This window comes from Oryctolagus cuniculus, chromosome 11 (genome assembly GCF_964237555.1).
Source record: "Oryctolagus cuniculus chromosome 11, mOryCun1.1, whole genome shotgun sequence".
Classification (NCBI taxonomy): Eukaryota; Metazoa; Chordata; class Mammalia; order Lagomorpha; family Leporidae; genus Oryctolagus; species Oryctolagus cuniculus.
In genome coordinates, this window is record NC_091442.1 from 114,585,636 (window position 1) to 114,604,614 (window position 18,979).

Genomic DNA, 18,979 nt, shown 5'->3' on the forward strand with positions numbered 1-18,979 from the left:
GCAGGCCCAGGTGTTGGGCCGCGGCGTCCAGGGGAGGGGCGGGGTGGTTAGTGAGCCCGGCCACGGCCCTGGCCCAGGGTCCCAAGGCACAGAGAAGCGGGAGCAGGCGGTGCGGGCTTGGCAAGGAGAAGGGGCCCCGGGGAGATTCCCTCCAGTGATCATGATAGGAAAGGCCTCCTATGAGCCCCGCCCACAGGAGAGGGGCGGGGCAGTGCTGCTGAGCAGGAGCCCCCCCCCGCACCCCCGCACCAGCCAGGGCTCCTCCTACCCACAGAGGCTGAGGGCATCACAGCCGCCCATGGGGAGGGGCAGTTTACTTGAGGCGGTGGGGCTGGGATCTAAGCCCACTCCTCCCTGGGCCCTTGAGTCCCGGCTGTGGCTTTGGCCAAGTTCTTGGCTTCTCCGCGCACGCGCGCCTCCCGGGGTTGAGCGAGGGTAGCCCTGCGGCACCTGTGGGGAGCCCAGCCTATAGCAAGCGCTCCTTGAATGTCCGTGCCTTTCCTTCCTTCTGCCCGTCGGGAGGGCCTGCAGGCTCTGGGTCCCTTCTCCATCCCCACATCCCCCCCCCCCCCCGCCTTCCGCGGCAGGACTGGGACTCGGAGGAGAGGCAGGAGGGTGTCCCCGGCTGGGCCCGGCTGCCCGTGATGATCCCTCGGAGGCTGCAGGAGGCACCGAGCACTGACGGTGCCCGGAGGGTCGCCAGGGCCCCTGCGGGAGGAGACGCTGCAGGCCAGAGAAAGGAAGGTGAGTCCGTTTGTCACGTAGGGACGGCCTGGGGTCCCCAGCTGCCACCTCGCTGGCATCTGGGACCTGGGCAGGGCTCGCCTTGGTGGCACAGGTCCACATTATTATGGAGCAGCTGGCGTGTGACCTGCCACCTGCTCCACGTACGTCACCTCCCAACTGCTGGGTTAGGATCTTCAAGTTGCGAGGGACAGAGTCTGGCTGGGCCCAGTGGACTGACATCAGTGAAACGTCTAGGGAGGAGCTGACGCGGTTTCAGGTACGGCTGGATCTGGTGCTCGGGCAGCATCAGACGTCTGTTAGGGCGTCATGCTCAGCCAGACCCTCCACAGGAAGCAGCACGAGGGCTGCCCGCAGGGCCCGGCTGCAGTCCGCCTGCTCATCAGCACCCCCAGGGAGGGCACAATCCCCCAATCCAGGTAGTTAACGTCCCAGGAGGGGCTCTCCCTGGGACATGGGGTAGGTGCTTTGCGTCCCTGGGTGCTATGGGGCAACCCCTGGACACCCCTCACAGCCTGATTCTGAGGGAGAAGCGATTCCCCGAGGGAAGCCGGGGTGGCGCTGGTGGTCAGGCTTGCGGAAGCCGGCAGCGTCGGTCGGCAGCTCACCGGCTCGTGAGCCTGTGTTCCGAGTCCCCGAGCGGGAGTCCTCGAGCCCCGCTGCCCTGTGTGGCCTCCGGGGCTGGCATCTCCATCACCGACGGCATTCGGGGCCGGGGGCCGGGCCGGCGTGGCAGCCCTGGCTCCTGCAGCACTTGGCCGTCCATCACAGGGGCGCTGGACACTGGGGACACCGGGAGGCCCAGGACCTCCTCAAGGAGCCCAGGACGGAGGGGGACCAGACACAGCTGTGAGGAAATCGGGGCAGGGCTGGCACAGGGGAGACCCTCTCCCAGAGGTGGGCTCCTGGCCAGACGAGGGGCCCCGGGGAAAGGCTTGGGGGTGTGAGTGGCCGTTCTATGGCAGACACGGCTCAGGCACAGCGCAGGGTGTTGGTTCAGCCAGGCCCTCCTGGGCTCAGGGCCTAGCCAAGGGCTTTGGCCTGTCTCCTCTAAGTAGCAGGGAGCCATGGAAGTGGTTTTAAATATGTTTTTAGTTATTTGGAAGGCAGAGTTACAGAGAGAGAGGGAGAGACAGAGAGAGACCTTCCATTTGCTGTTCTACTCCCCAGACGGCCACAACAGCTAGGGTTTGGGCCAGGCTGAAGCCAGGAGCCAGGAGCTCCTTCTGGGTCTCCCACGTGGGTGCAGGGGCCCAAGGACTTGGGCTGTCCTCCGCTGTCTTCTCAGGTGCATTAGCAGGGAGCTGGATGGGAAGTGGAGCAGCCGGGACTCTAACCAGCGCCCACGTGGGCTGCCGGCATTCCAGGTGGCGGCTTTACCCGCTGTGCACAAGGCCGGCTCCTGTGGAAGGTTTTTGGGGCGGGGGAGTGATTGAATTTGTGCCTTGAGAACCGCACCGGGGCAAGGCACACAGAAAGGATGGATTGGAGCAGGGTGAGGCCCGAGGACAGGAAGCCACCTAGGAGGCCTGCACGGCCCCATCGGGATAACCAGTTCCGGTGTGAATGTCCAGCAGGTGCTAAACCCCTGGGCGGAAGATTGTCGGGAACAGTACACTCAGCCCCGAGTACTGCCCCTCAGTCTGCATTGATTCTAGAGGGACGGAGAGACAAAGCAGGCGTCCCCTTACCCACGTGGCTGTACAGCGTCCCCAGTGCGGGGCCAGCAGCGCGCCAGGTGCCCCGGGACGGCCTGTGCCGGCCAGGACGTGGCGTCCCTTCCCTTCCACGAGTGCACCCCACCCCACCGGCATCAGACAGATGCAGGCCGATTTTGCAGAGGGACATTCGGACCAGGCTCTATATGAAAGACAAAAAGGGGGCTGGGGCGCAGCGGAGGCGGGGCCGGGGACAGAAGAAGGGGCGGTGAAAGGCGTTACCGGGGCCTCTGGGCCACCTGAATCTGGACTGTGCGTTAAGCTCCAGGCGCAACAGTGACCTTGTGCTTGGCAAAGAGAATGTCCTTGTTCTGATGAGACGCGTGGGGGTTCATGGTCGCGTCACCCCACTCTCCAAGAGAGGTCCAAAGATGGCTGGGGTGGGGGTGGGGCAGAGGTGACAGGGAGAGGGAGGAAGGCGTGTGATAGATTCGCTAGATGACAGATGGGGGGGAGAGATGACAGACAGTTGATAGAGCAGATGACCTGGAAGGCCAACCGCACAGGGTCAGCAGGACCGTTTGTGCTGCCCTCCAGTCTCCATTCCAGCCATCCAGTGAGAGATGGAGAAACCCGGGTTCGGGCCGTGGTTGTGGGGTGAGGAGAGGACGGAGGTGGGTGTGGCACAGGAGGGGGCGTAGTCCCAGCTTGGGGCCTGGGTGTCTGCGCGGGTGGCAGCGCCCGTTGCCGAGGGCAGATGACCAGGGAGGGACACGCGCGGTGCCGGCTGTGCAGGGTTTGCGAGCCTGGGGGACAAGGTTTTGAGCCGGGCCCTGTGCTGTGAGGCCCAGCGTCGGGCTGAGTCAGCGCCTTGCTGCCCGCTCCCTGCTCTCGCCCCTCTCCTTTGCTGGTCCCCTTCCCTGCTCGGCTCTGCCCTTTGGCTGCCCCGGAACCCCATCCCAGACCCCCGGCTCACTCACTGCACGCTCAGTCGCTGTCTTTCCAGAAGCCAGGGACTCCTTGATTTCATGCCTGACTTCTTCTATTTAAAAAATATTCAGGGCCGGCGCCGTGGCTCACTAGGCTAATCCTCCGCCTTGCGGCACCAGCACACTGGGTTCTGGTCCCGGTCGGGCACCGGATTCTGTCCCGGTTGCCCCTCTTCCAGGCCAGCCCTCTGCTGTGGCCAGGGAGTGCAGTGGAGGATGGCCCAAGTGCTTGGGCCCTGCACCCCATGGGAGACCAGGAGAAGCACCTGGCTCCTGCCATCGGATCAGCACGGTACGCCGGCCGCAGCGGCCATTGGAGAGTGAACCAACGGCAAAAAGGAAGACCTTTCTCTCTGCCTCTCTCTCTCACTGTTCACTCTGCCTGTCAAAATAATAATAATAATTTATTCATTTATTGGAAAGGCAGAACAAGAGGGAGAGAGAGAGCGAGCGCTCTTCCATCCACTGGTTGAACCTTGGTCTCCCACATGGGTGGCAGGGCCCCAGGTACTGGGGCCATCTTTTGCTGCTTGCCCAGGCGCGTTAGCAGGGAGCTGGATTACAAAGCAGGGCAGCTGGGTCTCGAACCGGCACTCCGATATGGGCGCTATGAGAGGCCGGCATTGCAGTCCGCGGCCTAACCCGCTGCACTACAGCGCCAGCCCCTCTCGCCTGAGTTCTGCTTGGTTTCCAAGACGGGTCTCACCACTCGGGTAGGGCGCTGTGCCACATTGCACTCTGAGCGTTTGCTGAGCACCTGCTGTGTGCAGGCCCCAGCCAGTGTTGGAGAAACAGCTGGGAACAGGCCAGCCCGGTCCCGCCTTTGTGGAGCTGACACCCGTGGAGGGCGGGTGGACGTGGTGTGTTTGGAGAGTGAGGGAGGACGCTGGGGTCTGGGTGGCCAGACAGCGCAGGAACCTGAGGGTGTGCACAGGCATGGGGGTTCGAGGAGCAGAGCAGAGAAGGCGGGTGCAGGCTGGCTCGGCCTGGCGGCCCGCTCCCCACTCCACACCTGTTTCCCGGTCGCCCACAGTGCAGGGCTCAGGCCTCAGAGCTCAGTGCTCTCCCCCTCGCCCTTGCTCTCTGAGGCATCAGCAGTTTCCGGAGCCTCCTTCCAAAGCCGCCCCAGGCCGCCCCCTTCTTGCCATCCCCCCCCCCCCCCGGCTCAGCCTTGGCCCCCCTCCCCCAGTCCATTCCCGCCCCCAGTGCCCAGGGCCATCTTTTCAAACGTCACTCAGACGATACGGGGAGCCAGTCGCCTTCTGGCGCCTCCTAACTCCCTGCTTTCTTGCCCTGAACCGCCTGGGCCGTGGGCCGTGGGCCGTGGGGGCCCTCCCCTGCCTAAGCCACGGCGGGGGGCACCACTGTCCACCTGGCGGCAGCTTGCAGCATTGCAGCCGGAGCCAAGGCCCTGGAGGAATTGGCCAGTTCTCTGGACACTCCTCTCCCTGGGCACATCCCAGCTTGCAAAGCACGTGCACATTGTGGGGCCAGCTACGCAGAGCCCGGCTGGCTGGGGGGACAGGACGGAGGGTGCCCAGGGATGTCCATGGAGCCTGCCTCGTGTGCCTACGAAGGCAGCTTGGGGTGGGGCGGGGCGGGGGGGTGGTAGGAAAGGGACCGCGCTGGGGCTGGGGGCTCTGAGCCAGCTGCAAGCCCCAGGAATGGAGGCCAAGGCCACCTCTCAGCCAGCACCCACACTCCAGGCCTGGGGACTGCAGGCTGAGGCCTCACTGCTTTCCCAGCCCTGGAGATAGGATGGGGAAGACGAGCCCAGGCCCGGCTACACGGGGGGAGCTCGCCGGGGAGAGAGCAGGGAAAGAAACAAGCTAGGCCCACAGGGAGAGGGCAGCGGGCTGCTGCCGCCCAGCCGACACCCGAGGCTGAGAAGGAGCCAGGACGGCAGAAGCATGCTTTGGACAGAGGTAGCAGCAGGAGCAGAGGCGCTGGGGTGAGAAGTGTGGCGTGGAGGAATTGCGGGGAGACCGTGCTGGAGGCTGGGGTGGGGGTGGGGGCTTCAGGAGGGCGAGCAAGGGCGGGGCCGAGCCTGGCGGGCCGTGGGAAGCCCTGAACTTCATGCCCAGCTGGTGAGGCGTCCCTGCGCCTTAACTGTTTATACAGAAATACTCTTCGATTTATGGAAGAGTGGCAAAGGTAACGGAATTTGCCTTGTACGCTTCCCCCGGGTTATAGCGTCACAAACAGTCAGAGGACAATGATCAAAGTGATGGCGTTCACGGGGGCGCCATCCTGTTAACCCAACCTCAGGCGTTCTGCAGCCGCTGGGTTTTCTTCCAGTACCCCTCTCCGGGCCCACACTGCATTGCATCCCGTCTCCTCTAACCTGTGACAGCTTCTCCCTCAATGCCGTGAGAATCTCCTTGGACAGGACGATGGTGGTGGGGGTGGGGGACACAGCCCTGTCCAGGGCAGAGGTGACAGTGGCTTAGCGAGGAGGAGGGGACAGAGGTATGAGAGAGGCAGGATTGGGACTGCATTTAGGGGTGGCCGCGGGGCAATGGCCCATCAGGCAGCAACGACAAAGGTGCTCGGTTGTGTGTTGGGTGCGGGAATTCAGGGAAGGGCTGAGGGGGCGGAGCTGGGGCGGGGAGGACAGGTGGCCTTGGGCGTGGACTTGAGGGAAGGCGGTCGTGGCTCCCTCAAGACAAGACCACAGTGCTGTTCCCTTCTCTCCTGGTGCCCAACACTCCTGGGTGACAGAGGTGAGCCAGGTGGAGGGTGACAGCAGGTGTGGCATGATTGGAAGCTGTCGCCGTCGGGAGCAGTCACGCACTGCCAGGCTAGCAAGGTGCACGCCTTGCTGGGGAGTCTGGGACCTGAGGCTGCATTTTCCAAGGAGTCCCAGCTGGCGGACCACAGGGGGCTGCCCTCCCCCAACCCTGCGGTCCTCATGGCTGCCCTGGGCGCGCCTTTGGTGCAGGGACCAGGTGCTGTAAACCTGTCGCGGTGACGCAGGCTCACGTGGGGAAATTGGGGACCTGCCCGGAGTCCAGCTGCGGGGAGGAGATCTGGGAGGGCGTCTGTGGCTCACGCGGGCCACACAGGCTGTCGCCAAAGCTGTACACTTCCGCTTTGCTTCTCTGCCTTCTCTCTGGATCCCCTGACCTTGTGACCCTCAGCTCTGGAGCCCGCCCACCGTGGGCTGAGTCAGACTGGGTCTCAATTTCAAATCCCTGGCCCGGGCTGGAGGGAGGTCTCCAGGCTTTGATCAGCTTTGGCCAGGGGTGGAGTCATTTGGTATGGACAGTGAGGCCTCTAAGAAGAAAGTGTCCCAGGGGCAAAGGAAGGAGTGAGCGCTGCCTGCACCCCTCCCCTTAGCTCTAACCTCGCTCTTCTCGCTCCAGACCCCTGCAGAGGGAGCCGGAGTGCCGGACAGCGCTGGGCGAAGCTCCGAGGAGAGGACGGGGGCTTCTCCTTGGAGCGGCACCGTTTAGCGTCTGGCCAGGCTGCCTCCACCACGCCACAGAGCGGACCTCGGAGCCCCACCCCCCAGGCTCCCTCTGCACAAAGGGACACAGCCCAGGCCGCTTCGGCACAGCGCAGTACACCCCGCGCCACCTCGCCTCCCCGAATCACCCACAGGGATACCCCCTGGACCTCACCTGCCCAACAGGACACCCCCAGGGCCTCGTCCACACAGCGGGACACTCCCTGGGCCACCTCTCCCTCAAGAGTCACTCAATGGGATACCCCCAGAGCCTCGACCACCCGTCAGAGCAACCCTCAACTTTCCTGTTCCCCCAGAGACGGCCAGCGAGAGCACCCCAGCACCTCTGCTGCTCAGCAGGACCACCCCCACGCTGCCTTTTCTACTTGTACTTCCTGGCGGGACCACCCCAGGACCTCCTGTGCCCAGCGGGACAACCCCAGGGCCTCCTCCCCCAACCGAGCCACTCAACGGGACAACCCCAGGACCTCCTCCCCCAACCGAGCCACTCAACGGGACAACCCCAGGACCTCCTCCCCCAACCGAGCCACTCAACAAGACAACTCCAAGACTTCCTGTGCCCAACGGGACAACCCAAGGACCTCGTGTGCCCAACGGGACAACCCCAGGGCCTCCTCCCCCAACCGAACCACTCAACGAGACAACCCCAGGGCCTCCTGTGCCCAACAGGAAAACCCAAGGACCTCGTGTGCCCAACGGGACAACCCCAGGGCCTCCTCCCCAAACCGAGCCACTCAACGGGACAACCCCAGGGCCTCCTCCCCCAACCGAGCCACTCAACGGGACAACCCCAGGGCCTCCTGTGCCCAACGGGACAACCCAAGGACCTCGTGTGCCCAACGGGACAACCCCAGGGCCTCCTCCCCCAGCCGAGCCACTCAACAAGACAACTCCAAGACCTCCTGTGCCCAACGGGACAACCCCAGGACTTCCTTTGCCCAACAGGACAACCCAAGGACCTCCTGTGCCCAACGGGACAACCCCAGGGCCTCCTCCCCGAACCGAACCACTCAACGAGATAATCCCAGAACCTCTTCTCCCAACCGAACCACTCAACGAGATAATCCCAGAACCTCTTCTCCCAACCGAACCACTCAACAAGACAACCCCAGGGCCTCCTGTGCCCAACGGAACAACCCCAGGGCCTCCTCTCCCAACCGAATGACCCAGCGGGACAACCCCAGGGCCTCCTGTGCCCAGCGGGACGGCCCTAAAGCCTCTTGTAGTAGATGGGATAACCTCAGAACTGCTTGTACCCAGAGGAACAAGCCACACACTTCTTCCCTCCGGCGGGACAACCCCGGAGCGCCTGCTGCTCAGAGCTGCGCCCCGAAGGACCGTCCTGGGCCACCATCTCCACCCCGCGCCGCCCCGCGGAGCAACGCCAGGCAGTCCTCGCCCCACCGCACCAACAAAGACATCCCCTGGGCCTCCTTTCCCCTCCGGCCAACTCAGAGTGACGGCCCGCGAACCTCTTCCCCATCTCGCGCCAAGCAAAGCGAGGTGCCCTGGGCGTCCATAGCCCTTCGGCCAACTCAAGGTGACAGGTCTCATTCGTCCTCTCCCACCAGGCCAGGCCGTGACCCGCCCATGTCCTCCTCTGGCCCCACGCAGCCCAACTTGCCGGCCCGGCTCACACCTTCCTCCCACGGCCCTGGCCAGCACAGCGCCCCCCGGCCCTCTCCTCTGTATCCCCGGGGAGCTCCCCAGATGCCCTCAGAGCCCTCCCAGGCCCCCTGTGCTGTGTGCATCGGGCACCGGGATGCACCTCGAGCCTCCTCGCCACCTCGCTCTCTGCAGCACGACCCCTTCCCCTTCTTCCCAGACCCCCGAGCCTCTGAGAGTGACCTGCCTCACCACGAGCCCCCCTACATGCCGCCTGCCGTGTGCATCGGGCACCGCGACGCGCCCCGGGCCTCCTCGCCCCCTCGCCACACCCAGTTCGACCCCTTCCCCTTCCTCCCAGACACATCAGATTCCGAGACTCAGTCTCCCCAGCACGACCCTCCCCAGCTACCCCCGCCTGTGTGTATTGGGTACCGCGATGCGCCCCGGGCCTCCTCCCCGCCTCGCCAGGCCCCAGAGCCCTCCCTCCTGTTCCAGGACCTCCCCAGGGCCAGCACCGAGAGCCTTGTGCCCTCCACGGACTCTCTGCACGAGCCCCTCCGGCTCCCCACCCCTGTGTGCATTGGGCACCGGGACGCCCCCTCCTTCTCATCCCCCCCGCGCCAGGCTCCGGAGCCTTCCCTCTTCTTCCAGGACCCCCCAGGGACGAGCACAGAGAGCCTGGCCCCCTCCACCGACTCCCTGCACGGCTCTTCTCTGCTGCTCCCCCAAGTGTGCATCGGCCATCGCGACGCCCCTCGAGCCTCATCCCCGCCCCGCCACCCACCCAGTGACCTGGCGCTGCTGGCGCCCTCACCTCCACCGGGCAGCTCGGGTGGCTCCCGGGGCTCGGTGCCCCCTGGGGAGACCAGGCACAACTTGGAGAGGGAGGAGTACACCGTGCTGGCCGACCTGCCCCCGCCCAGGAGGCTTGCCCAGAGGGAGCCGGGACCCCAGGCGCAGGGCAGCAACGGGGGCCGCACCCACAGCCCTGGCCGCGCAGAGGTGGAGCGCCTCTTCCGGCAAGAGCGCAGGTGAGCCCAGGGCGGGGGCAGCCAGGTGGGCTGGGGAGAAGGCGCGGCCTCGGGACAGGTGCGAGGCTGCCAGAAGCAAGGGACCCCACCCCTGTACCCTGCCACTCGGCCAGCTGCGTGGCCTTGGAGCAGTCACTTCAGCTCTGATCCTGCAGTGTGTTGAGGATTAAGTGATGGGGTAGACAGCCCGGTGGTTAAGAGCAGGTGGGCGTCGGGCGCGTTGGGTTCAAGATCTGGGCCAGACCCACCCCTTACCTGATGACCTGGCAAAGTGATTTCACCTGCCTGAGCTTCAGTTTCCTCGTCTGTGAAATGGGAGAGAAAGCGCACTTATTAAATGACCTTGAACTCCAAACCCTTGGATCCAGAGGCACGAGCTATTTGTGCCTTTTCCCCCCTCTTCTTAAATAAGGGAGAAGAAGGTGCCCACCCGTGGATTTTTTCTGTCTGAAGTAAGAAAACTCACAGGTCCCCATGCATTTCAGAAAAGAGAGAGCGCAACCTACTTTTATTTATTTCATTTAGTTGAAAGGCAGAGAGACCATCTGCTGGTTCAGTCCCCAAACGCCCACAAGCAGCTGGGGCTGGGCCAGGACCAAGCCAGGAGCCAGGAACTTAGTCTGGGTCTCCACACCGGGGGGCAGGGACGCACCTACTTGAGCCTGCACCTGCTGCCTGCCCCGGGTGTGCAGCAGCAGGAAGCTGGGGTGGGGGTGCAGCTGGGACTTGAGCCCAGGCACTCTGATCAGGGACAGTGGTGTCGCAACCACTGCGCCAAAATGCTCACCCCAGAGGCGTTGACCTAAGCATATGGCCAGAGCCATGTGTCTAAAGTAAAGGAACTCAGCACTGCAGGGTTTTTAGAGGTGAAGTTTGCTTTCCTAGGACAAGACACCCTCCCTCCCTCCCACCCTGGGGCGCAGGTGTCCTGCGAGCTTCCCTGGTCAGCCCCACCAGGCCTCGCTGGGGGCGGGGACGTCTCTGCCTACCCTGGTCGAGATTCCCCGCGATGGTTCCAACCCCGGAGGTTTCAAGAACCAGAGAGGTCAAGAGGACAGAGAGCAAGTAGCCTGGAGTCTCTGTGAACCGCCGTATCCGCTTCCAGTTCTCGCACGCTGCGCAGCCATCACTACGACCTGTGTTTAGGGCTGTCCGTCGTCCTACAGAGGCGCACGGTGTTTCAGCTCGGAACTCCGCCTCTTGGCCGCCCCCGGCGCTGCCTCTCTCAGATCTGCATCTTCACGAGGCGCTCCATCTCTCCGTCTTCCTGGGTCCTTTCCAGCAAAACGGATCCATCGCAAGTCCATGGGACGACCCTCGTGGTCTCCAGCATGCCTGTCATTCTTTCAATGGCCTCTTTATTTTTTACTTTTTTAAAGATTTATTTATTTGAAAAGCAGAGTTACAGAGAGCAGGAGAGGAGAGAAGAGGAGAGAGAGACTCTTCCATTGGCTGGTTTACTCCCTAAATGACCACAATGACCAGGGCTGGGCCAGGCTGCAACCAGGAGCCTGGGACCCCATCAGGGTCTCCCACGTGGGTGCAGGAGCCCAAGGATTTGGGCCGTCCTCTGCTACCTTCCCAGGTGCACTAGCAGGGAGCTGGATCGGACGTGGAGCAGCCAGGACTCAACCAGCGTCTATGTGGGACGCCGGCATTACAAGTGGCCGCTTAATCCTCTGCACCATGGTGCCGGCCTCTCTCTCTCTTCTCTCTCTCTCTCTCTCATACACAATTTTTAAGAGCATTTTTAGGTTCACAGCAAAATCAAGCAGAAAGTAGGGAGAGTTGCCATGTACTCTTGACCGCAAACAAAACGGAGGGGCCGGGCGCCCTGACCCAGGGCCCACCGTCTCCAGCGAGGCTCGCTGTACGGGGCGCGCACTCTGTGGGTTTGGGTGACGCTGCGCGGGGGTAGCCGGCACCACAGCATCCTGCCGTGTGGCTCCAGCGCCTGCCAAGTCCTCCGCGTCTTTGGCCTTCGAGTACCACTTTTGGCCTGCACACTCTCATCCGATAGCTCGCTCAGCTGGACGGCTGGGATCTTATCACGGTCCTTCTGTATCTCCGCCCCCCATCCCGCCCACAACTTTCAGAGAGATAAAGGCCTTGACTAGAAACTAGGAATATGGGTGCACTCTAATTACTTCTGTGCGTCTTCTTCCACTCTCTCTGAAGTGGAGAATTTGCCCTTCCATCAGGGTGTTGTGCTGAGTAGTTCATTTTCTTCTGTTATGGCACTCTTCCCAAGTAGACAGCCACGCATTTTCTGAAGATGAAATTTCTTTTTTTTTTTTTTTTTTGAGGTTTACTTATTTGAAAAGCAGAGTGGGAGAGGGCAGGGAGTGGGGACCGAGAGAGAGAGAGAGATGTTTCATCCGCTGGTTCACTTCCCAAATGACCTCGGTGGCTGGGTTGGGCCAGGCTGAAGCCAGGAGCCAGGAATTCCATCCAGGTCTCCCATGTGGGTGCAGGGGCCCAAGCACTTGGGCCCTTCTCTGCTGCTTCCCCTGGATGGGAAGTGGAGCAGCCAGGACTTGAACTGGTGCCTATACGGGATGCCAGCCCTGTAGGCAGAGGCTCCACCCACTACACCACAGCGAGGAAGACATTTCTAGAACTATTTGAGCATCTGGGTAGGAGTCAGACCAGAGCGTCTGATTTCTCATCCCGGGGGTGGACTTTGTGTCCATGCGGTGTTGTGAGCCTGGAGCCCTTTTCTTAAAGGGTTAGCATCCCCTCCTCAAAGCGCGGGGGACCTTGGTTTTCCCATGGATGCCTTTGGAATCTCTTATCTTAGCATCACGCAGGCATTCTGTGGCCTCTTGAATTCAAAACATCCTCTTGTGGTCTGCTGCACTCCCGGCTTTGGGCTTTCAATGGCCCATGGAAGCTTCTGCAGGCCGCGTGTTTGCTTTGTTATCTTTGGTGCGGCCAGGCCAGGCCAGCCCTCCGGAGCAGCAGGTCTGGGGGGACGCTGTTGCTTCGGTAACAGAGAGGCCGGGTCTCCGTCGTCGGGGTCCCAGGCCCCCGCTGCTGTGTCTGTGTTCCGTGTGGGAGGAAGCAAAGTGAGCTTATCAAGCCAGCTCCTGTAAGAGCAGAGCACCTGCAACCCCCCCCTGCCTGCCCCCAGGCGCTTCCCACCGTGGGGTTGGGCTTCCCCAAAGTTAGATTAGAAACAGGGGCCGTCTGGGGAGCTCCCCAGAGTCAGCTGCTGGGTACTGCTGGGAGCTCCCTGACTTCCTGCATCGAAGGTCCGTGGGGACCCCCACACACAACTCTGACCCCCAGGCCCACAGCGCAGGTCCAGTGCCCAGAGCCGCGCGTGGGCCCCCCTGGGCCGGCCGTGGGCTGGCTTTTTCACGTTTCTCCTGCCGAGCTCCAGCTGTCAGTTTGGATGAAGCCAGGACCTCAAACAGCACCGAAACAAGTGCTCCCGGCACGGCTGGGTCTTGGGCTGTGAACCCTTCCCCACGGCGGGGAGGGGCGAGCCCGGGGTCTGTTTGGCCCTCCTCCCTCACAGAGATAGCTCGTTAACCATTAATAACCACGGCTGCGTTATTAAGCAAGAAAACAGGAACCGAAGGCTTTCTGCCCGGGTTAGAGGCCGTCTCTGTGGGATGTGGCAGCAACCCCAGAAGTCCGGGCGGCTCAGCCGTGACCTCTGCCGGGAGGGTTGGCGTCGGCCTTTCTGGAGGTGCTGGGCGGGGGGCTTTCTTCCTTCTGATCTCCCTGAGAGCTCTTTTGCCAACCACTAGGATGGCTTGAAGTTTCCCAGGCTCAGTGCTGCGATTCTTCTAGTGGGCACTGGGGGAGGGGGAGGACGTGGGCCTGAGAATCCCAGACGGACAGGAAGGACAGGAAGAGGGCAGCTGGGGCCACACCGCTGCTCACCGCCTGTCCCCGCCGCACGGGCTGTGGGGATGAGACGGGGCCATGCACACTGCAGCTTAGGAGGAGCTCAGTACGTGCGGGCCCCCAGGCGATGGTGCGCACAGTACTTGGTACACAGTAGGTGCTCAATAAATCTCACTTCCCACAAAGCTCAGCCTGACCTTCTTCTGGGGTGGTAGGTGGCAGGAAGTGCTGAATGATTCGGGGCCACCGTGGCCGGGGCTGCGTCCTCACAGCAGCGCCAGGAGGCAGCAGGGGCTGCTCCTCGCCATCTCCATTTCACAGAAGGGGAAACTGAGGCCCTAAGACGCTCAGCCCTCGCTCGGGGCCCTGGATCCCCCACAGCTCCTCCCAGCGTGGGTGGGAGTGGAGGGACTGGGTGCTGGCGGTGGCACGGCCCCAGGGTCCTCAGAGGAGCGGCCGTCTTTGCTCCTAGGAAGTCCGAGGCTCCGGGGGCCCTCCAGGCTCGAGACGAGGGACGGTCACAGCGGCCCAGCCAAGGTCAGAGTCAGCTGCTTCGGAGACAGTCCAGCCCTGCCCCCAGCAGGCAGGTGAGCACAGCCAGCGCCCGGCCCTGCACCCCTACGGGACAGCCAGCCATGGTTTCCCCTTTCTCAGGTACCGGGCAGGGAGGTCCTCCATGACAGGGCCAGAGCCCCCGCCCTGGCTTCCAGCTCTCCCCTCTCCCGGGGCCGGAGCTCTTGGCAGAATGCAGAGGTTCTCTCTAAAGAGACCCACAGGGCGCCAGGCCCGCCCCCGCGGGACCGGGTGCTGGCGTGGAAATTCTGGCACCTGATAGCCCAGGTTGGGATCAGTATCTCGGGGCGGGGGGGGGGGTCCCAGAAAGTGAGCTGCTCTCTGCAGATCTCTTTCTAGAACTGAAGGAAATGGTGAGAGGGAAGACGTGACGCTGGGCAGGAGAGCTGGAGACCCCACGCGCTTGTCCACCTGCTCTGGCCCAGGCTGCTGAGGGCATGGCCGCGTCCTTCCCAGGACCCTAGGGCGGACAGCGGCCACCCAGCCGGGGCCCGGAGCCTTACCCACCCCTCACCTCGTCCCCAGGCGGCCAAGCTCCCTGTCAAGCAAGCAGACCCGGCCGGGCGGAGCAGAACGCAGCCCTCGCGTCCCCGGAGTCCCGAGAGACGGCCTGAGGGGGACCGGCGGCTCCAGGGGACCTCGCCACCTCCCAGGACAGCAGCCAGGCCCTCGGAGAGGGAGCCGCGGTCAGGGGGTGGCCGGGCAAGCTCCCGAGAGCCTCCCGCAGGGTGGCAGGGTCAGGGTGAGGTGCCAGGGGCCCAGGGCCCTCACGGACGCCTGGAGAGGAGCTGGAGCACCCAGGAAGAGGGCCTGGGCCCCGAGGCCCGGCAAGAACTTGGGGGGTTCAGCCCTGGGGCCACCAGAGCCCCAGAGGGAATGTGGGGGGGCTCGCCCGGCACCAGCTGGGAACAGGCGGAGGCCTGGGGGGAGCCCCCTGAGAAGCCAGCCCAGAGAGGCTGGGGCAGCCTGCAGGAGCTGTCTGGACCTGGTCAGCCTGGGAGCCCCCCTGAGATGCCCTGGATAGGCCCAGCAGGGTCCTCGCCGCCCGTCGCCTCTGCCCCGGGCAGGGGGGCTGAGGGCACTTGCCCGCACCCACATCACCCCGAGCTCGACTGGAGGGACCTACTGGGCCTCCTGCGGGCCCCTGGGGACGGAGCCTGGGCCCGCCTCCCGCAGCTGGACTGGGAAGGCCTCCTGCAGCTCCTGCAGGCCCGGCTGCCCCACAAGGACCCAGAGGGCCACTCGGGTGACCCGGCCAAGGCCCCAGGCCCAGAGCTGGATCCTCCAGGCCCAAAGGACGCCCCGGAACAGGAGCCCCCTGGGCAGCCTGAAGGATGGGCAGAGGCCACCATTGTCAATGGACACAGCCCGGGGCAGCAGCCCCAGAGTCTGACCCAGCCGCCCGGCCCTGCCTGCACCTCCACCCAGTGGCCAAAGACGAAAGTGACAAGTGGACCGGAGAGCTCTGTGGCGGCTGATCTGGAACACCCGGGCCCGCTGGGGGGCAGGAGCGACCTGGACAGGCCCAGCTTGCCCGCACCGGAGGTGAGTAGCTCCCCGGTCCCCAGGGGCAGCCAGAGTCGGCCCGGCCCACACAAGTGCCCTCCAAGAGGTCCCCCTGTGTGGTAACCTCAGCTCCTGCACCACTGCCGGGGCTCAGAGCCGACCCTCCCTGCTGACCAAGCCTGGCCTGGCCGCCAAACTGAACAGGGCTGATTATGGCCTGTGCTTCCATGAGCACTTCCTGTGGCCACGCCTCCGTCGGAATGTCTGCGTACTCACCCCACTTAGTCTCCATGGCAACCCGAGGAGACAGGCACTCCTTACTCACGGAGACCAGTGAAGCCACCTGTCCAGGATGCCACAGGCAGCGAGGCCGGGCAGGGCTGGAACCCGGCTCTGCTCGGTGCAGGTCACCGAGGTTCACGCCAGACACTCTGGGGGCAGGGCCTTCTCCCCGCTGGCCCCACCACACCTGGCTTGTGCTGTGTCTGCTGGCTGGCACCTGACCCTGCCCGGGACCATGGCCAGCATGGGCACGTCCTCTCCTTCCCCTGTATTCCAAGTTCCCAAGCCCAGGGTGGCCTCACCAACCCTGCTCTGGCCCCTCTCGGCCCCAGTTTCTCTGCTGCTTCCCTTAGAGCGATGCTGTGGGGGCTGTGATCGCTCATCTAAATCCTCCTCTCTTTGGTGCACAGTCGGGTGCCACCGCCTCCAGGGATGACGCAGGCTTGCAGGCATCGGCGCTAACTGTGTGCCAGCTCTGGGCACAGAGCCCTAGGTGCTTCGTTCCGTGTGCCTCAGTCGCCCCCTTTTACAGATGAGAAAACTGAGGTGGGGACTTGTTAGGCATATGCTGTGAGAAGTGAGGTCAGTGTCCACGCTGTACCTGCGCTTTAAAAAAAAAAAAAGATTTGTATTTATTTATTTGAGAGGTAGAGTTACAGACAGTGAGAGGGAGAGACAGAGAGAGAGGTCTGCCATCTGCTGGTTCACTCCCCAAATGGCTGCAACAGCCAGAGCTGGGCCAATCGGAAGCCAGGAGCCAGGAGCTTCTTCTGGGTCTCCCACACGAGTTCAGGGGCCCAAGCTCTTGGGCCAGCCTCTACTGCTTTCCCAGGTCACAGCAGAGAGCTGGATCAGAAGTGGAGCAGCTGGGACTCGAACCGGCACCCATACGGGATGCCGCACTGCAGGCAGAGGATTAATCCATGCGCCACAGCACCGGCCCCCGTGCCCGCACTTCCTCACCACCACAGGGACACTCACCAGCGGGAGTCCTTCCCTGCCAAGGCCCGGGGTCTCTGGGAGGCTGGGAGATGGTGACGGGGGGGGGGGCGGGGGCGAGGGCAGAAGCGCCAGGTCCTCGAGGGCGTTTCAGAGCGAAGGGCAAAGCGAGGCCTGGGCCCGGGCCTGCTGGGGCTGCAGCTGCTCCTGGCTTGGCCCTCAAGGCCTCCTCCCCTGCCCTCCACCCCAGTCGCCCCTGTTCGGGCTGCAGGCCCTGCGTGCGCACCTCCCTGTCTTTGCACATGCTGTTCCCACTGTTCCCTTCCTTCTTCACCTGCCGAACGCCTGTGTGTCGTTCAAGCGCAGTCGGCTGTCCTGAGAAGCCTTCCTGGATACGCGCCCCACCCCCGGGCTGGCAGTGCCCGCCCCCTCCCCCTCCCCCTCCCCCTCCCCAGGCTTGGCGGTTTTGCTCCCCGCCATCTGTCACGCTGGGCTGCCATTTCCCCTTAAGAAACATGAGAGTGCCATGGGGGCGGGGCTGTGCCTGTACCTCTGCCTTCCCAGGCCCTGACCTAAAGAGCGGGCTTCGCTCTTGGCGGGGTGGGGTGGGGTGGGGGGTGGATTTCTGAGCGCATGCGGGCAGCAGAGGGGAACTGGATGGGTCAGTGGGTAGATGAGGGGGTGAGTGGATGATGGGCAGACAGTGGGTGCGGGGCGGATGGTAACTGGGATGGACAAGGGCTGGGTGGACGGTGGATGGAGGCACACATGGCGATGAATGCGTGGTGGGTGGCTGGCGGGTGTTGCTTAGCTGGGATGAGGCTGGGAATGACTGGCCGGGTGGACGTCGCCTGGCTGCGCACGTCAGGTGTTGGCCGGTGAATGAATGTTGGATGCGTAGATGGAGGTTGGATGCTGGCTGGATGGTGACTGAGTGGGGGATGGGCAAGTGCGTGCATGAATGACAGTGGATGTGGGATAGGAGAGGGTGGGTGGTGTGGAATGGGCACTGGCTGGTTGGGTGGACGTGAGGATCTACGGATGCTGGGTGCTAGAGAGGTGCTGGATGGATGGGTGACAGCGGGCAGATGAGGAGGCGGGTGGAAGGGTAGCCTCCCGGGGGATAACCTGGGCTAAGCTGTGCTCTTTCCGTCTCCAGTTCCAGCCCGAAGAGCCTGAGGAGTCAGAACCAAGCAGAGGCCGAGGCTCGCTGACTGACCAGGAGCAGGCAGACTCGGTAGTGGGGTCACGGGCATGGGCGCACGGATCGGGAGCGGGGAGGGAAATGAGGCTGGGGCGGGGGGCTGAGTCGCACCACGGCTGGCTGTGCCTCGGGGTCATCTGTGTGCACGGTGGGGCCGTGGAGGAGCTGCTCTGTGTGGCAGCCCTGTCTGTGGCCTGGGGACCGAGCGGACCGGCCTGGGGTCAGAAGCCCAGCACTCTGCTGCCTTCCCCCAGGCGAACTGCAGAGCCCGTGATGGGCTCTGGGAACGAGGTCCTCCCAGTTCTCCAGGGCCGGGCCCGGCTGAGAGAGGGGCAGGGGCTTCCTGGAGCTGGAGGCAGAGAAGCACTGGGGCTGAGGGTCTCCAGGGACCCCAGGCAAGAGCGATGTGTGCAGGGGAGGGGACCCCCTGAGGCCACAGGAGGCCTGGCCATGGCTGGAGCCCAGGCTCTGCCCCACCCTCCCACCACCTGCCAAACAGACTGTTCCCATCAGCCTGAGCCTCCGGGGGTGAGGTCAGCGCCCAGCACAGCACAGCGGGACAGCGGGCGGCGGGGGTGGGGACGGTGGACAAGCCACGCTGTTTCCCTCCCTGCTACCCCCCAGCTGCCTCCAGAGAAGCCAGGGGCGACAGCAGAGCCTCTGCGTGGTGCAGGGGAGCCCCCCAGTCTGGCCCTGTTGCTAGTCGGAGCTGGGGGGATTCTGCCCGACCCCTCACTGTGCAGATGGGGACAGGGAGGCAGGGCAGCCACCCAGGCCACACAGCCAGCCGGAGGCTGGACTCAGAACAGAGCCCAGGGCCAGTGCGCTCCCTGCAGGCCCCCACATCCCCCACCCCCGCCCAGGCTGCTGCCTGGCTCTGCCCTGACCTCCTGCTGGGCCTCCTGCAGGGCGGTGCTCAGACGCTGGCTGAGCCAGTTTTCCCATCTGTGAAATGGCACCCCCAGGCCTCCTGGGGGCTCTGACAACTTTGTGCTTCCTTCGTTGTTTCTCCGACTTCCTGGAGCCGGGGTCTTGGGAACAAAGAGGAAGCAGCAATATGGGGCCTGCTCTTGTCTCCGTGAAAGGGGCCCGTCCCAGCAACACGGAAAACCTCTGGG

At 63.9% G+C, this 18,979-nt stretch overlaps 1 protein-coding gene across 2 annotated transcripts in view; it reads left to right on the plus strand.

The window, feature by feature from the left end:
- The window catches only part of TRIOBP (TRIO and F-actin binding protein), a 54,470-nt gene that overhangs the window by 9,775 nt on the left and 25,716 nt on the right, over window positions 1–18,979 (plus strand). For both annotated transcript variants that reach the window (XM_051841127.2, XM_051841125.2), the window contains exons 4-8: window positions 588–744; window positions 6,757–9,499; window positions 13,830–13,944; window positions 14,456–15,475; window positions 17,817–17,894. In XM_051841127.2, coding sequence (XP_051697087.1) covers window positions 588–744; window positions 6,757–9,499; window positions 13,830–13,944; window positions 14,456–15,475; window positions 17,817–17,894 — 4,113 coding nt within the window. The remainder of the gene's footprint in view (window positions 1–587; window positions 745–6,756; window positions 9,500–13,829; window positions 13,945–14,455; window positions 15,476–17,816; window positions 17,895–18,979) is intronic.